This window comes from Diorhabda carinulata, chromosome 11 (assembly GCF_026250575.1).
Source record: "Diorhabda carinulata isolate Delta chromosome 11, icDioCari1.1, whole genome shotgun sequence".
NCBI classification, from domain to species: Eukaryota; Metazoa; Arthropoda; class Insecta; order Coleoptera; family Chrysomelidae; genus Diorhabda; species Diorhabda carinulata.
The window spans coordinates 3,486,278-3,505,904 of record NC_079470.1 but is presented as its reverse complement, the minus strand read 5'-3'; the positions used below and the strand labels follow the sequence as shown (position 1 = coordinate 3,505,904).

Sequence of the window (19,627 nt, the reverse complement as noted above, 5' to 3'; positions counted from 1 at the left end):
AGGAGTAGCATTAATGAATGCTTCCCTTTCAAGTCAAATACAACAGTATTGACATCGACCCGGATGAATTTAACAATTATTTCGTGAACGTAAGTAAGAATATTAGTTCTAAACTATCTCAAAGTCGTGATGATCTTTCTTTCTTTGTTCCTTCTAAAAGAATCAGTACCAGTCTCTTCCTCAGACCTGTAGATAGATTTCAGATAGAGCAAACCATACTCAGCATTCAAAAGAGGCAGCGATTGGTTATCAGTAAAGTTACTTTTGAATTTTCCAGAAGCGATGATTAACGCTTTATATTCTCTATCCAACGAATCGTTTGAGAATGGGCTTTCCCTTAGCTGTCTAAAACAGCTATAATTGTTCCCCTGCACAAGTGTGGTGAGAAAAATAACACTAAGTAACTATAGCCTTATTGCATTTTTATCAATCTTATCGAAGGTAATCGAAAGACTAATGAAAAACCGTCTGTTAGCCTCACAAATGCGAGCCCTTTTGAGCACATTTTTCATTACATTCTCACACATTTCACGCGGTATTTCATTAATTTTATCACGAATATTTTGTTTGAGTTGCTCCATCGTTTGTTTGCACAAACCTTGCTTTTTAGATATCCTCACAAAATGAAATACGGAGTAGTCAAATCAGGCGACCGTGGAGGCCAATCAACATCACCGTTTCTTGAAATAACTTGTTGTGGAAAGAGGTCTCGCAGTAATTCCATTGTAATCCTGGCTGTATGCTATGTGGCACCGTCTTGTTGATACCACATGTTAATCAAGCCCAAAGCATGCAGTCGTGGCGTTAAAAAGTTTTCAATCATATCACGATATCGCTCTCCATTGACAGTTACCGTTCAGTTTCCAATAAGTAAGGTCCGATGATTCCTCCTGATCAAATTTCACACCAGGCTGTCACTTTTAATAGATGCAAAGGTGACCGATGAATAATTTGAAGGTTTTCCATTGCCCAGACTATTCCGTTTATTCACATATCCATTCAAATGAAAACGGGGTTGTCATGGGCGAGCTGGAGCATCCTATTGGCATATGTACGGCAGCGTAAATGGTCTTCTGGAAGAAGCTCTTATGTCGACTGAATCTTAAATGGAAACAAATGCAAATCCTTGTGCAAAATTGTGGCCAAAGTTGTTCTTTGAAGACCAAGATCATGAGCACGGCGTCGAATTGAGGTTGATGGATTGTTTTGAACACTTTCTTAAGCAGCAGTAATGTTTTCAGCCGATATTGCAGTACGTTGTGGTCCATGCTTGGTCTATCAGCTACAGTCCCTCTTTCTTCGAAATCATTCACTACACGATAAATAGTGCATTTTGTTGGTACGTTGTTTCTCCTAAAAATTTCTCATCGTCACAGTAATCGATGATTGATTTTGATCAAATGTTTCTACGATTAAAACACGTTGGTTTACCGAATATTTTTTCATAATAAATTTGCCACGTATCTACTTCAAGACTGCCAAATATGAAATGTCAACACTGTTTACCAAAATGGCGGCAAAACAAAGTAGTATACCATCCCGGCGGACACCCATATACCTCACTTAATAATATGGTATGTTACAATGCGTTGCTTTGAGGTCTTTAGTATTGAGTAAACGTATTACAGCACGCATTTCGGAGTTTGTGGGATTTTCAATAGGTGCCGTATAGATCGGATGTTCCCGCAATGGCGTTTCCTCAACAGATGTCACTAGTAGATAGAACTCAGTAGTGCGCCGGTGTAATTATAATAAAACAGTATTTTTTTTGAAAAGAAGCTTGGTATAATGAACAGATACAGTCATGGCAGATTTGTAACGGTCCCAAAGAAGACGTCGTCGTCGTCGTCACCGCTGAAGATTGATCGTTTCCCGTTATTAAAAAGGTTAACTTGTAAAAATAGAAGAAACTTAATGTTCATAAAATTGTATTTAATAATCATCTTTTCTCAATATTATCAACTAAACCCTTTCCCAATATAAAAAAATCCTCGATGGCGGCGTCAAAATTGAATACAACTTTATCATCGACGATTTTTTGGGCGTTAATTTTCGATACTTTGAATTCGGCGGTTGCTCGAGTTTTAGGCAACCAGAGAACGCATATCACATCCCCACCGTAACTATCGTGAAAGAAAATCGCGTAATTTCCGTAATTTTTCCTCAAAATATCCAAATAAATTCCTACGGGATCGAAATCGACGACGGGAATCTTATCTTTTTTGGATATTTTGTATTTTTCCAAAACGATTCGGTTTTCGACGGTGGAGAAATTCAACCGTTGGTAATTTCTCGTGTTTATCGACGATTTTAAATGTATCAAAACGTCGTATCCTTCGAAATTCGGTAGGAACAATCCTTTAAAATCGATTTCTTTTCGATTTAAAATAATTTCGTTTATAAAATTCGTACTTTCCGTAGCTAATCGCTTCAACCTGTTCAAAATCTCTTTCGACGGTGAATTTTTCGTAAAAACGCTCGAATTTTGATCGTATGGGGTGAGAATAAACAAATTCGGGAAAGCGTTTCTGTTACTTTGTACGTTCGATTCGATTTTCGATATTTCTTCGTTAGTTAATTCGTCGTTGAAATTAACGACTACGATTTGTAAATTCCAATCGAATTCCGAGACGAACTTCAAAAATCTCATAAATGATATTTGAGGAGTATTAGAAATGTTATTATTCAAATAAAGAGAAGCGTTTAAGAGGTTAATAACCATATCGGGTAATAGATCATCATCGATGAGGTGAGTACGCAGCCATCTTTTTATCAGAGCAGTTCCAGGTCCGTAACTGGGGTACATCGACTGAATACCTCGAAGAGCACCGACGATTTTCGGTAAAATATTCAAATATACTTCCATTTGGAAACTTTCCGGGGATTCTTTGAAACCAGTCAAACCGTTTTCGATCGCTGTTTTTTTAACTAGACCGATTTCTTTCGGTAGACAAAATCGGTATCTGAAAACGATTCCTTCGTAAAATACTACCAAGTAATCGCGCGTGGGATGAGTTAAAACGTTCTGTTCGCCTAACAATCTAGATATTTCTATGTGGAACGACGCCTTCAGGTGTCGCAGGGCTTGTAAATCGTTCGGCCATTTCGAACTATGTTCTAATTGCAAAACGCATTCTATTGGTTGAACGTAATAAGGTAAATTAGTAGATTTCATATCGGGATATAATATTAAGTTGTTGCCTTGTACTTTAGTAACATCTTCTTCTACCTGTAAACAAAAGATTTAATTAAAGTTCAGGGTAATTGTAATAGGTAGACAACTAAGAACCGCACGGATTGAATTACAGCTCCGGGACAAAAAATTATTAGAAAAGTGGCCTCGAGAAACGGACATTAAAAATTTATTCTGCCTGTAACATTCTTAAATTGATATAAGGCTGAAATTTGAATTACTTTCACGAATTTTGTGGATAGATGAGGCCTCGTTTCATAGTAACGGTAGAGTAAATCACCACCAGCACCACTGGTCCAAAGCGAATCCCAGTGGGATGCAGGATATCCAACATCAGGATCGTTGGTTTGTAAATGTGTAGTGCGGGATTATTACCAACGAATTGCCACTTCTTTTAGAAGACATACCCTTAGCCATTCGTCGTAATATGTTCTTGCCCGGCACATTATTCCATATATGTATGGCATTTTTTAAAACAAACATAAACTGATAAGTGGATAGGATGTAGAAATTTATTTATTTGTTCACCCAGATATCCAAACCTAACTTACTCAGATTTTTTTTGTGAGGTCCAATTAAAGATCTCGTCCACATAAATAGACCCACGACATGAAATGATATGATTGAAAGAATACGACAGGCAATACGAAGTATTTCTATGGCAGAAATTGAAACTGCTGTCATATCCATCCGTCAGCGACTGATGTCATATAAATAATGCTCTAAGCTGTCCAAGTTTCTGATCTACTCTGGTTTTCCCCTAAATCGAATTGCTCTCTTCTGTATTGAATGGAGCATCCAAACAGTATGCCTTGTAGAGGATAGAAGCTGTTGTGAAGGACATAACTATTTGGTCTTAAAATTTTTGTGTAGACATAAAAAGGTTAAGTAATTATATTAGGATCTACACTAAGGCATAAAGTAAATAAAATTGCGGGTATTTTACCTTAAAATTAGTTGGTATTGGTGGGAAAACATCAGCATAAGCGAACACGTCAGAAACTCCTTGTATACCAGTGATTTTCAATGACAATGGTAGTTCCCTTAATATTTTACTTAAATTGTCAGATGCTAAAATAATTTTTAAGCAGGTTTCTTCATTTGTACCATTCGGATAATTCGGTACCAGTTGTTTGAAATGTAAAACATCCTCGAATTCATTATAATGCATCTAAAAATTGTTGAAAATAAAATTATGAAAAAAACTACTACTACTAAATTGTTTTTTATTTCTAATTTTAATAGAAAAAATTCGTCTATTAGTCAATGTTTATTTTCCAACAAAACAATTTGTAGTCAACTTTGGACACTTGGAGAATTATAACACCGGTCAAAAAAAAGTTTTGGTTTATGTTCTTATGCTTGAATTCTGATTCTAGGCATTGAAAAACACTTTAATTTTTAGTTTCAGTTCTTAAACTTTACTATTAACCCCTATATAAAATGTGTCATTTAAATATGTTTCCATTCAACAAATAACAAAAAATATAGAAAAAGGAATAACGCAATACACAAAAAATAGTAAAGCGTCAACATGGAGACAATTTATGGAGTTTTGTTAAATACAAAATTACGAACTGTCGAAAATAATTCCGTTACAAAAAGTAGCAGATATATTAAAAGATTGATATAAGAATATGCAGTTAAATCAATTTGGAATTCTGAATCATCTTTGCAGTAGGTATATACTATATACCTAAAGCAGTCCAAATAGGATGTTTCAAGGTATTTATCGAAGCATGATTAAACCTTTTTTTTATTAACAATCCAACAACTTGAATATCCAAAAAGTTATAAGCATAATATTCCTTCTCACTTTTGTAAGGTTAAGTTGCTCAATGATCAGCTGGTATTTTTTACGCACACATTTCCGAAAGATAAAACAGATGGTACTGAATAGTACAATAAAAAGTACGCTAGATGGTATGACAATCGCATGCGCGCCAATTTTTCAATCTCATTCGAAGGAAACGAAAAAACTCTAGTAGTTGAATAATTTTAAATAATCCTAATTTTTTCCAGATATTTAGAGAAATTCCCTGACTTTTCCAGGTCGCGATTCGAGAAATAGTAAACGGAAAGAATTACAAGTTATTCCAGATAAAAGAAAAGTAAGTTATGTAGCATTGAATAAGAAAATGAGAAAATTGTGGAATATAGACAACCCAGAGGGATGACAAAAAAGATACTTTCATACAGTTTCTTATGAATTAGTTTGGAGGGGGAAGAAGCTGCAAACTGTAAAATTTACCATTTTGAAGAAGAAAAAACGGAACTTCAACAAGAAGATCGGCAGGCATCAAATGGATAACAAAATGAAAACATAAAATTTGAACGATTTCTTTTCAACTCCAAATTCATTTTGGAAAAACAATAATTCTAACCTGGTAAGTACAAAAATGTTTCACTGGGTATTAATAAGATTTCTATTTGGACCAAATATTTTGCAAGTAAAATTAGACTCGACATTACAAACAATAAAATTACCAATAATTCGAGTTTCTCGGTTAGCCAAAGCAGGATTAAGTGACCAACAACTTATAAAGATAACGGAACACTCATCATCATCTTCTATTAATCCCCACCTCCAAATTGAACCTGACCATCACGAAAACCTTATTAGTTCCTTACGAGCTTCGAGTAAGAAAAATCAAAATGAATATTCTACATGTATGAATACCAGAGAAAATTTTGGAATCAGTACACCAAACCAAACAATTTATAACAAGTGTGTATTTAGTAACTGTTCATTCAAATAATTTAATTGTATAAATATAGATAATTATTGTTGTTTTTCATTCATATATTCGGTCGTTGATTTATCCTGCCGAAAAACACTCGAGCTTCTCTTTTAAGTTTCTTTTTAACTCAAAATTTTTCCATCAGAAATTTTGCTCGAAAAACTGACATTTGATAAAATAAAATTACTGATTGTCAAAATGATTTCGTTACAAAAAGAAATTTATCCGATAAAAAAAGCTTCAAAATTATGGGCTGTCTGATAAACTTCTTATGCTACATTCTCATCTGGATGAATTCAAAGATAGTATGGGTGCCTACTCCGAAGAACAAAAAGAGCGTTATCACCAAAATGTGATGTTCTGCCCTTCGGCGATATCAAGAGCAGTTCAACGAGAATATGATGAGGGATTAGATTAGCCCCGTCCCATTTCAGTTGGCCCACTTAAAAAAATTCGAAATTATTAAACTATTTCAAAATGCCAAAAAGTAGCTGTTGGTAAAATGTTTTAAACTTTTAGTTTTACGTCTAAAATAGGTTTTGGATGATATATAATATGATGGAAATAGATAGGTCTTGTTGATAATAATTTTTTATGCATATACAAGGGTTCATTGTTTCCAAAATTGTGTTCCATTAGGTCTAAAATACGCAAATAATAAAGTAGGCTGTGTAAGTCATATTTTCACAAAATATTTTTTTTAAGTGACAGATAGATTTTTGAAGTAATAATGAGAGTAGAATTTTTGAAAATTGTTCGATTGTCCCTAAACGACGGTACGTAAGAAAATCGAAATAGTCAGACAAGGATAAAAAAGAATAATTCAACAAAATAGACGTCAACAACTATGGTCAACTAAGTGTACTTTAGAGTAATGCAGTGAGTAGGCGGGTTTCAAGATCCACATGTCATAGAAAGGCTCAAAAATTAGGATTTCGGACATACAAGGTGAATTTTGTAACACCTTAGTTTAATGCATATTTTTCTAAATTTAAATTTTCTTTACAAAACCATTAATGACTCAAATCCAAAAGAAAAATACAATTAAATGAACGGTGGAGCTGTATACATTGGAGTGATGAGTCTCGTTTTGAAGTTTGCGTGGGTGACGATCGAAGTAGAGGTATTCGACAAAAAAAATGAAGCTTTTCATCCAGATTGCTTGAAGCGGAAAGTAAAATCATTGTTGCTAACAAGAGAAGTAACTTTAACCGCTGGGAAAGCCTTGTCATAAGTCAAAAAAGGCCTTAAAATGGTTCTCAGACAACAATATTCCACTTTTAGAGTGGGTTTCAAGTAGTCCAGATTTATCACCAATAGAAACACTTTGGCATGAAATGAAAAAGCAGTTGCGTGTAAATCCAGCTAGAAATGTCATGGAATTAAAAGAAAGACTACAAGAAATTTGGGATGATTTTACTCCCGAATACTGCCAGAATTTAATAGACACCATGCCTCAAAGAATTACGACTGTTATTAAAAATAAAGGGGATGTTACGCAATTGTAACTTTTAAAAGTATGTTTAATATTTAAGCTTTCCTGATTACATTTGGTTTTTTTTTTGGTTTGTAATTATAACATATGTTAAGACTTGCAACTCCTGTAAAAGTATCTAAAATGTTTATAGAAAATATAAAGTGCTCAAAACGAAACAATTTGCCGGTTTTTAATAGCTGAAAAAGCAATAATTAGTAATTCTTTTCAATTGGGCCGACTGAAATGGGACGGGGCTCGTAATACGATATAGCCATTACGAGCATTAAATAAATACAAAAAATATTCACTTTTATCAATTGCAATTAATTTCTCGTTAATCTACAATAAAATATTATTGTTTATCATAAATCTTACATAAAAAAATCTGATATCTAGCAAACATTTGTCCTGTCATAATATAAAGTAAAATTACAATAAAAATTAAAAAATCATTGATTTTTGCTAAAAAATTGAAAAACTGCTCTAGTTTTTACGAAAGCAAACTTTGATGAAAAAAAATTTTATGAGTGGAATGTCTCTTATTCAGTCTGAAAATATTTTAAATACATTTAACATCCTAATGAACAAAAACCTTTTGCCCCAAGCCCATAATTGTATACTTGAATAAATTGTGGTAACTGCTTGTCATAAACTAGTACTTGCTTATAAACATCAGCTCCCTAAATACTTTAGACTCTAAAGTAAACACGATTTTCATTTAACGTACATTTAAAAATGACAAAAAAAAAATTAAGAAAAAAGCATTTTAAAGGGCGAATACCTTCAACTGCAAAAGTCATCTTTTTAATTATTTTTAAATATCATTTTTTTGCATGTTAAATGAAAAAAAAAGCAGAAGTTTGAAAGATTTTTGCGATTTCAGAGTGGAGCACAGCGAGGCTGAATTTTTTTTTTGGAAAATTCGTGGCAACAATTCGCTTTTTTTCGCTTTAAATCTCCCGTATTATCATTCAAGTTCAGAAGAAATTGAAAACCCAAATGCACTTTTAACATAAGTGCAAGCGTGTTCTATAATCAAATATCCGGAGCATTTTTGGACTTCAACTTTATCATAATCTCGTTCGGGTTAAATTGCGTATATGCGCCTAAAACGGTGCAAGTCAAAACATGCCTGAAAGATTTATACGCTTAAACACATTATATTTATTGTCTTACAGGAATTTTTCACGCTTTTTAACTAGTCAAGTTATTCATCTTCTACGAACGTGTGCGCGCTTATCGATTGTTGAGTTTTTTTAAAAGTACAAAAATGATACTTCCTACTAAAATATTAGTCATTCTCATAACAAGTCGGTACCCCGAGAACAAGTTATACAGTATCTAAAAAATTTTAAATAAGAACTCGTGTTAGTTATAACGAGCCGATTTGTAGACGTCGTCGACCCCCAAAAACAGTTTTCGTTTATGTCGAACCCTTGGAAACCGATATCGACCCCAAGGGGTTATCTTCTTTTAGCTCCATACACTTTTCCCAGTGATGTTCAATAAGTTCGATACCCTTTTTATAATAAGAATCATCAAGCTCCTCAAAATTCCTATTAAATGCCGACATGACCTCTTCATTGTTGGAGAATCTTTGATTATCAAGGTAGCAATTCAAACTTGAATTCATTAATTTTAGCCATTGCAATAACAGATGTGTGAGCTGGTGCATTGTCTTGACTTTCTTCTTAACCTAATGCAACTATTTTTACTTGATTTATTTGCTCAATAAGTTCGCATAATACTCGCCGTTGATAGCTTTTCAAGAGAGTCAGTAAAAATTATCCCACGCGCATCCCAAAAAACCGACGCTGTAGATGCAACAATCTTTGATTTCTTTGGAGCCGGATCTACCTTTTCAGCGCATTGTTTTGATTGTTCTTTTGTTTCGGGTGCGCACAGCTTTCCATGTTGAAATTTTCAGTTAATATGCAATGTACTGTACTTTTTGAAATGATTACTATGTCTACTAGTTCACGCACTTTGAGTCGACGACCTGTAGTCGTCACCTCATTTGGTCGACCACTGCGATGCTGGTTTTTCCAGGTCGTTTAAACTCTGCTACCCGATATTTTACTGTTGACAACGAAGGAGCAGTCTCACCCAGAGTAGAATCTAGTTCAGCTTTTATATTTGTTGGGATAATGCCTTTTAAATAAAAATATTGTTATAAAATAACGATAATCAATTTTTTCCATGTTTACAAATTTACTGAAAACGTTCACTTTTGATGATAGTCAAAAAAAATACTAAACAACGTGGCGTCTTCAAAACTTAAAACATACGCTGTATAATTTGTGTATTTTTCAAGCAACTACCGCCACCTTTAGGCCAGACCAGGTACTTCTGGGACCATCCTCATATATGTGACAGTTTTGTATAAAAAATACACATGAATCTTGATAAAATAATGTTAGTACTCATCCAATATAACATGAATAAGATTTAAGATGAATGACTAGATGGTTCAGGCTCTAACACGAAAAACCCATAGCCAATAAAAAGAATTTGTTTCTAATACACCCAAATTCGATTGATAATACTTAATTTCTTATTCCGTCTCAATATTTGTAATAGCTTTAGATACTTTATTTAATGAAAAAAAATAAAAGGCTTATTGATTCCCTCCCCAAATCATCCTTAGACATTTATTTACCTAAAATAATTGATCTCTCGGAATCAATCAAGGGGATTTTTTAGAATCTATATAAATTTCCTTGATGTAGACGAGCTTTTATTTAAAAAGCAAGTGAACGAAATTGTTTCGAAAATAATTTAATTAAAAATACTAAGAGCCAAATTTTGATAGGCAGCCTGGTGGATATCTATTCTCCTAATTATAAATATGTACATAAAAATTTGGGTTTTGCCAAAAAACCGATAAGCGCACTAATCCTGCACCAGGATCTCATACTATTAGAGTTAACTGATGAACAGGAATCCCAGTTCTTCCAATATCAATTGCAAAAGACAGTTATGCGAGGAACAATCAATATTTCATAAATACGCACGGCAATCATACCAAATTAATAAGTGTTTACTCTCCGTATAAAATTCGGTAAACATCTAACAAACCGTCAGTCCCCGTGGACTCATCATCTCTACTGTTTACCAATGAAAACATCGAAACGTGAACGTAAGTGCATTTCTATTGACCGAAGCTGTCGGAAGGCGTATGTACACAATTTCTTCGAAATATTCCTGTCATACAGTCTGCGATAAGCAGTGGCGTGACATGGTGAGATTTATTTAATTCCTAATTTTTTTTAAATAAATAGAAATATGGCGTTATTCAGACCATAGGTGAATGATATGAATTTAATAATAGAGATTTAGATATAAATTCTCAGCAAATTATTTTAAATATATTCGAATGTTTAAAAAAGGAAAATATTCAGCAATCTGATAATGCAATCATAATAAAAAAATCAGTCTCCAAAAATGAGTAAAGAGATTGTAGAACTCTTAAGAAAGTTCTAGCAGCAGACCGCCTAAAGCTTTGGAAAAACTGTTATCAAAGAAGAAGATGAGTATGTGGATCACCCTCTTTACAATGATTATTTATAAGCATACTTTGGGATTGAAATGTTATTTTTCCTTCGTTTTATTTGCAAAGATTTTATATTTTTTTATGGTTTTTGCTTTGAAATTTCATTTTCCAGAAAAAAAAACTATTGGGGTACAAAAAGGGCTCAGTTCACTTCTTGTACCCTGTTTAAACCAAACGCCCTTACAGACAGGTACTTTTACTCGTCTTTTTACATTTTATAATTTAATATTCAGTTGTAGCGTTAAGTTAACGAGGTATAATAATAATTTTCATTATAAGTTCCAATTTATAATGATTCTATTGCCTTTAAGCGAATACTTTCTCGCATAAGATTTACATAATTTTAAAAGTATTTATTATAATAATAAATTTATAAAATGAGATATCTACGCCTATCTAAACAAAATTATCGGCAAGGGTTTCGAACCAGTTTTTATAATCTGCAATTGATATTGGAAGAACTATATACTGACGTTTATAAAAATAAGTATTGAAAAATTTAATATGCTTTTATGCCTATTACATTGAAAATAACTCTTTATATTAGTTTCAAGTTAGTTTTTACGGTGAACAAGCATGGGTAAGACAGTCTAACCTAACCTAACAAACTAACAAACAGGAAACTCGTTAGTACTACTATGTAATGTAATGTACTGTTACTCTGGTGAATAAATAAATGAATTTCAAAATATTACAACAGTAAATAATATATACTGATTAAAAAAAACAAAGGGAATTCGTTTTTGAATGACGAAAATCGAAGCACTTTTAGTAATACTGTTGTGCTCAGATTTTCGCCATTCATTGTTTTTTCTTTAAATCAGTATTTATTATTTACTGTTGCAATAATTTGAAATTGTTGATAAAAAACTTGTGTTCCACTGCAACAGTAATAAAAAACAAGGTACAAAGAAGGTCGGAATAGGGTCGAGGAGCACTGGTGGTTCACCAGTGCAAGTAACTGACCCAAATTTAACATAGAGTTTAAATTGCAGCACATTTGTTTCCTATGTTGGGTTTTCAGAAAATCTTACTGTATACTGACCTTATATTCCATATTCAACTTATTTTGCAGAACAAAATCCACTATCTTTGTTATTATTTTACGTTTGGCACTGATGGTATTACTTCTAAAATATACAGCCACATTAGTTGAACCATCCTTGAATCTCCTATCGCTTGCTAGTTCTCCCCAAAAGTTTCTGTAAGCTTCTGCTTCTGCAAATTTGTTTAATGGAGGACCCATATCGATGAAATTGAATGCTTCTTCTGGATTTAAGCTCAGACCAAAAAGAAAACGTTTAAAATCTCTTCCAGATGTTTCTATTTTTGGTACGATATTTAATACCCTTGTGTTTAAAGCTTTTTTTAAAATATTTGTCAAATAACGTAAAATTAAGATATTTTCATATCCTATGCACAAACATTTTTCTTTAGGGTCAATTTGGAGCTTTTCTGTCAAAGGTATCCCTTTTGTTAAGTCAATTACAGCATCATATTGGAGATGAAACGGGTACTTAGTTAGAAATAATTCATGGAAGGAATTAGTTTTATTTCCATCCAAATACCTAAGCGCTACTTGACTTTCAAATTTCACTTTCTCATAAGTTTGCTCACTCAAAAAAGAAGCTACGTTGTAACATCCAGTTTTATCCAAAATTACTACACTGAAGTGTTGTTTAAACTTGGCTAATATTTCTGATGATACCTCTCCAATATGAATAGTTTCTGCTAAAAGGTCTTTAGTGGTTATGAAAGTCCAGAAATTTCTTATTATTTGATAAGAACTCATATATTTATTAATCTTCTTTTTTTCTAATAAATATATTACTAAATATAACATAATTGTTTCAGTAAAAGCTCCTAAACCAACGTTGAGTTCTCTTTGATTCAACCAGACAGATAGAAGTTTAATTCCATCTTTTATATTTGTTTGGTCATTCAAAAGTTCTTTAATATACTCATTATTGACAAATAGTGTAGCGTCATGTGCTAATAAACTATTATATAGCACAGTATTTGTGTTTCTTAAAATATCACTATCCACATTTAGATCAAATAGATCTAATTTTATATTATTCATATCAGGTAAAAATCTAGTCAGATTAAATGAATCTTCAGATGGTGTAACATGAATTTTAAGATTGATTTTGTCACAATTCACAGGCTTAATATTGATAGTTGGTTGTAAGCAATTATTCTCATAGAACTCTAACTTGAGGTCACCTATAAAGTCAGCTTGTTTTAAAAACTCGGCCACATATAAAAGATAATACATCTTTTTCATTAAATATCTATTATTTAAATAATCCTTTACTAAGAAGCAGGTTTTAGGCATTACTAAATTAATATTCAAAGTTATATTAGGTCCAGGCAGGGCACCATGTTCGTATAAACCAAAGTATTGCACTTTCTCAGGTTTTTCGAATTTTAGTGTTACATCTTGATCTGTTTCGCATATTTTTCCCAGCAAAATAAAACTATGAAGCAAGTTTTTCCCACTGATATTTGCTTTATTTAATTTGGACAATTCTGAAAGAGGTATCTTTAAAGAAGGTAACAATTGGATATAATTGGATACTTCTTGTAACCAATTTTGAAAATGATTTTTTCTTTTTACTTTAATTTTCAGTTCTGTTAGCAATTCTTCAATTTGAAGTCTGAATAAATTATTATTGAAAAGATTTTCTGTTACTTTCAAATTGTTGAGCTCTTCTACAGTTGGAGGTCTATAAAGATCGTTTTTTTGTTTTTTATTCTTGGTAGGATTATCTGTGGGTATATCTTCGTATTTTCTTTTCATTTTTGAGACTTTTTTCAATTTGTTTCCTTGATTCTTACGATCTTCGCCACACGAGTCGCTTTCATCACATTCCGATGAGGAATTTATAGGTTCACTTTTCATTTTATAACTTTCTTATGTATATATAATACGTTTATCAAATAGTTTATCTTAATAAAAACTTAACTATTATTAGTTATTTCAGAATACATACTAACTATGCATTTTAAGGTTATAATAACTCTTATTATTAAACTCCACGTGCGAAACTGTCAACTGTCATTTTTAAAATTCTTAAATGATACGTTCCATTTAACGCACGGTATTCCCTAGAATAAAATTCCCGTTCCATTAACAAGAAAAACTCTTTGAGACTAATATTTTCACTCGACATATTCATCTATTATAAAAAAATTGGTTCGATTTATTGATAATAAAAATGATTGTGACAATAGCAATATCTGTTTAAACGATGACGAAGCGTATAAAACTGTGCATAAACCAATACATTCAGTTTAGAATCATTTTCCAAAATTCAACGTGCTTCAATGCGTTTGCCTAGCTGAAACGCATATATTTTTAAAAATATTATTAGAAACATATTACCAATAACAAATAAATGTTTCTTGTCACCAAGTATTTAGACTATCTATTATGTAGAAAATATCGTGTATAAAAGATACTAACTTTTATTATGTGTCCAATGTGTTTTTTTAATTGTTTGTGATATATTTAAAACCGTTAATTATTTCAAGGATATGTGTAAAACGTGTTGCATATATAGTTAAGTCACAAATAGAAGTAATAGTTATAGTTGCCCATATTGTAATCACATGCAAATCATAATTTTAAACTGATAGAACACAGTCACGAATAATAAATATTATTATAGTTGCAAGAAAATATTTATAACTATATGAAATTATTATTGCACTTTTTGTTTCTTGACCTAGTGTTAAAATAAAGTGCATACCTATGCAATCCTATTCAGTGAACGGCGTTCTGTGGAAAGTGGTGGGAGTTTAAGAGGAATCTCGTATTTCTCTTCCAATCTACTCTTCGTATTTTGTATTATTAAAGTTGTGTTTGTTAGTGGACACAGAAACACTTATCTGTCGGTGGCTTTTTATCTTTTACTAACATTTTTTTCGGTGTTTCAAAAAGTTTTGATTTCGTTTAAGTGTTTAGTGTTATACGTTATTCATAATTACTTATAGTTTAGTGAACTTACTGAGTACTTTGTAGGAATTAGCAGTTAACAGAAGGGTAAGTTTGTTTTTGTTCATATTATTTTCTTTGTAAGTTCCAGTACTTTTTAAATTTTTAAAAACGCATATATTATCGAAAACTTATGTTGAAATTATTTATGTATTTAGGCTATTGTTTGTTTATCAAGATAGTTTATCGTAGATTTTTACAACATCGTACAATGGACAATAAATATTTTCAATTTTTAAATGCCAAACAATTTAAAAGTCTAATTTTTAATACAATTTAAACATGTAAATTCAAATGTTACCAACATTTAAGATTGGAAATTGAAAATTTTTCGATAGTAAGAACTATTTTCATGATATGAAAATATGTCTTGTTGTGTTAACCTTAAAAATGATGTGTGTCACTTGGTTTTCACCGATTGGGAATGGTCAAGGTATAAACAATAACATTTCAGTCGTGTCAGAATACAACGAAATGTTTATAATAGAAATATAACAAATAAAATTCCCTGATTTAATATTACGACATTAAAAGTGTGTAAACGTGATTTTAAGGTCGAGAAAACAAGGCTAGTTGTTTATTTGACATTTTATGAAGAGAAATTTAAAAAAAAATGTACACATGTTTTATGTATGAATAGAATTGCAATAAAACGTACACATATGAAAAAATTTTTATTTATCCTTTTGTTAATTTGAAAAGTATATAATGTCCCATAAAAGTGTTTTACTGAACTTTAAGCAATCCCTTGTCACCGATAAAAATTCACTTTTAATTTATAATATTTATTTACTAAAGGACACAAAATGAACAAAAAAAGACCAAAAAAAATATTTTCTAAAAAAACATTGTGGAAAACCGTAACTTATAAAGCCTGTTTACGACGTGGAATAGCCTTAATCAATCAATATTGATTGCTTTGTTCTTGAAAAACAATGAACAACTTAGTTGTGGCTGTTGAAGAAATACTAACTTGTATTACGAGGGTTGCTACTTAAATTTTGAGATAAAGAAAAACAAATATTTATCATTGGATGAAAATATTCTGCGTACGTTTGAATCAATTGTAGAAGCATTTTTCCCATTCCGATTGAGGTACCTCACAACATTCTATTCAAAGGCATCAACCGCTTGTTTAGGTGTACAAAAACGTTGATCTGCGAGAATAAAAAGAAATCATTGGGTTCCAAACAAGGACTGAACGGCGGATGACCCATCAATACGATATTTTGACTGTTCAAAATCGTTTTTTTTTTAACTGATTTATAGTGGAGAATGATTAATCTTTTGCGATTGATCTCCCCCATTTTTTCGAATATTTCTGGCAAAAAATTCTAATGTACCATTTAGGATGGAACCGTTCTACGTTGCTGTAGTGGATCGGTGGCGAGATGTCTAGTTAATCCGAAAAAATAGGCGACCATTTGCTTCGAAGTACTTTGTGTGCGAAGATTGAGTCATCCCATTCGATTATTGTTTAGTTTTTTATTGAATGTATGGGAATGGAACTAATGGTCAAATGTGCCTCAATCTCACGGTGATATACATTACTTTCTTTCAATATCAGTTTACGCAAAGCATTCATGTTTTCTGGCTCAACAGCCGATTTTGGACGACCTTTCAGCGAAACATGTTGGTGGTGCTTCATTACCACTTCATTACAACTCGAAGCGAGTTGTTCGGCACTCTGCTGTTGGTTTAATCCACCTCGAAAGGCATCGTACGAAAACGTTCGCTATTTGATTCCATTTTTTGACCAAGATGAATGCTTCAAGTATCTGTAAACAACTCAAATAGCACTCGTATGCCAACACGTTCTGAGTACGTTTACTTTAAAAATGATAAACTTCATTATAACCCATCTGTGCTGGATAGGATCCAAGTCGCGTGTATTTTTGAGACTTTTTATCATTAGATCAGATGCATTTAGTCATCTTATCACAACTTTTGCTATATGATCTCTAAGCAGTTCCTGACGATACAGTATAGAGATTTTTCTAATTATATATCACAAGTTCATATTTCCCATTTTAAAATTCGAATGGGTACTTTTCATAGTCAAGTTGAATTTTTGAACTTCTCTTCTTCTTCTTCTTTTTTTCTTAAGACTTGACCCTTGTTTCTTCTACTATTCAGCCTCAAAAGAAGTAGAGTCCAGCTTTCGTACCATCTGTTGTGAGGTCGGAGGTTTTTCATCTTCTGCTCATTAAGCCCATCGATCTTCCATCATTTGGTCAACGTGGTCTCTCCAATATCGTCATCTTGATCTCGTGTATCGTAATAAATCCTGAATTATCAGATTTTGCTTTTTACTTGAACTTTTAGGCTTACTCCAGTCTTCATCATGTTCACCATTTTTCCTTCTTCTTGTTGTTGGGAACTCTAACTTCAAACAGTTTCATCGTCTATTCTATAGACAACCAGTTTAGCTGTACTTTTCCAATTATCGAGTCTTTGGACTTCTTTCTTTCTTTATTCATCTTTTCTTTTTATCTTAAAAATCTCATTTGACTTCAAGTGACAATTTTCTACGATATTTTCCAAAATTGTTTCATTTGTCCATCAATTTCTCCTGATTCTTGTAAGTAGGGATTGCAATCCAGCAAAGTGGGGTACAGTTTAGGCCCTGCGGGATCCCGTAGTATGTTGCGGATCAAAACTGCGAAAAGCATCGGTGGAAATTTATTCAAATTGCCGCCTTTAAGCTATTCAGGAATGCGTTTTACGAGCTGGAACATAGCATCTGAGATAAAATTTTCGGATGAAGCATGGCACAAAATCAAAAATGTTGTCGACCATAACCTACAGCCCTTTGAATTGGGTGTTGAAATACTATGCAGAAGAGAGTCTATCCTATTAACTGCATACACAACATTTCGATTTATTTTGGAGAAGTTCGAAAAGCGAGATATAATAATAAGTAAAGAACTTTCCGTGGCGCTACTTGAAAGAGTGAAAGAAATACGCAAAGAAGAAGACGTGAAAACGTCCATTCCTACTAAATGCTAAAAAAAGAATAAGTTACGGCAAAAAATGAATGACATTTTATTCAGCCTCATTAAAGACGACGATGAGAACATGGAACTTGTAGATGACGAAGACGTAGATGCAGATACAGATAATAGCCAACAATATCTGGAAAATGATTTAACTTTACAAGAGGAATTAGAAATGCAGCTAAAACAAGACCAAGAAGATTACACTAAACAGACAGAAACTACAAAAGAGAAAAACATTGATAAAATAGTAAAGAAAAAAATGGCAGGATTTGAAACCGATTGCATGACTATTTATTAACCATCAAGCCAACGAGTTTAGATGCATAAAGAGCCTTTTCGGATACTGGCTACATATGTAGTTCTATAAGAAGTAGGTTGAAGGTAAAACCTTTGATGCCCTTTGTTTTTCAAAAAGGGAAGTGACGGATTATTTGATTATTTCATATTAGAAGAAAAATTGGTAGACTAAATCCATATGATACTTTTTTGTGAATATAAAAGACTGTTTATAACTACAGGTTGTCTCATAACGACCCAACTACTTCAGTTGGAAAACTGGACATTGTTTAAATGACTATCGTCACGTTGACGGCACTCCTCAAACCGTTTGCGTACATTTCAAAAACTTTTTGGAGAATACTTCTCATCTTTTCTTCAATATTGTTCTTAAATCTGTCAAATTTCGTGGATTATTCTCGTAGATCACGTTCTTAAGATAACCTCACAAGAAAAAATCAGGTGGGGTCAAGTCAGGGCTCCGAGGTGACCATTCAATATCACATCTTCGTTTCTGGGAACAACTCGCGCAATGCAGCTAAAGGGTTGTTAGTGGCGTGCGATGTGGCCATATCCTGCTGGAACCAAGTCAGCCGCTTATAATGCTCAAATTGTTGCAGTTGAGGCCCGATAAAAATGCGACGTAGGATGTAGAAGTTACAGTTACTGCATATCCTCTGTTATCTTCATAAAAGTAGGACCCAATAAAGCAGTTCGCCGACGTAGCGATCCACAGGGTGACTATTGGTCTATGCAACGGGCGTTTATGTAAGGTCAGTGGATTCTTTTCTTTCCAAAAACGACAATTTTGACGATTTACATATCCATCCAAATGAAAAAGTGCCTCATCAGTGAATAACATGTTGTTGAAATTGTTAAATCTCTATAACATTGCATTCGCAAAAGTCAATCTTATAACGTAATCATATTCATGTCGAGCTTGCACAATCTGAATTTAATAGGCTTTTAGGTACAAATCATATCGCATTATGCGGAGAATTGTCGCTCTTGATAATCCCAGTTGAAACTCACGCTGACCAGAGGCTGTCAGCTTACAGAATCTGCTACCGACTGAATGTTTCCAGGCGTTCTTGCTGTCCTTGAGCGGCAGTGATGATTTTCATCAATAGTGTTTCCAGTAGTATTGAACGTCTGGATCCCAGCTAAAATTGTTGCATTGCTCGGAGCTTGCGCAATGTTGCGCAGTCAATAATGTAACCGATAGAACCGTCGAACTCGTGATCGATTGTTCTCGAAATATGCGCTCACCCAAAACGAGCTTTGTTCTCCCGTGTAGGGCATGATGGCAACTAAAAATTTAAGGAAGGTGCTAGTAAATGACCCCCGCGCCGCCCCTCTCCCGTGTTTTGTTTGCTTCTCACTCACTC

General features: G+C 33.0%; 1 protein-coding gene and 1 long non-coding RNA gene across 2 annotated transcripts in view; one reads left to right on the top strand and one right to left on the bottom strand.

The window, feature by feature from the left end:
- Positions 1-1,911: 1,911 nt before the first annotated feature.
- LOC130899729 (nucleolar protein 6) lies at positions 1,912-14,040 on the bottom strand. Its single transcript, XM_057809884.1, has 3 exons — positions 12,010-14,040; positions 4,140-4,364; positions 1,912-3,229 (listed from the first exon to the last, which is right to left on the bottom strand). Exons 1-3 carry the CDS (start codon positions 13,867-13,869, stop codon positions 1,940-1,942), a joined length of 3,375 nt encoding a protein of 1,124 aa, XP_057665867.1. The 5' UTR covers positions 13,870-14,040; the 3' UTR covers positions 1,912-1,939.
- Positions 14,041-14,743: 703 nt separating this feature from the next.
- Positions 14,744-19,627, top strand: part of LOC130899371 (uncharacterized) — a 46,535-nt gene continuing 41,651 nt past the window's right edge. Inside the window, exon 1 of the long non-coding RNA XR_009060019.1 lies at positions 14,744-15,012. This is a non-coding gene — a long non-coding RNA (uncharacterized LOC130899371). The remainder of the gene's footprint in view (positions 15,013-19,627) is intronic.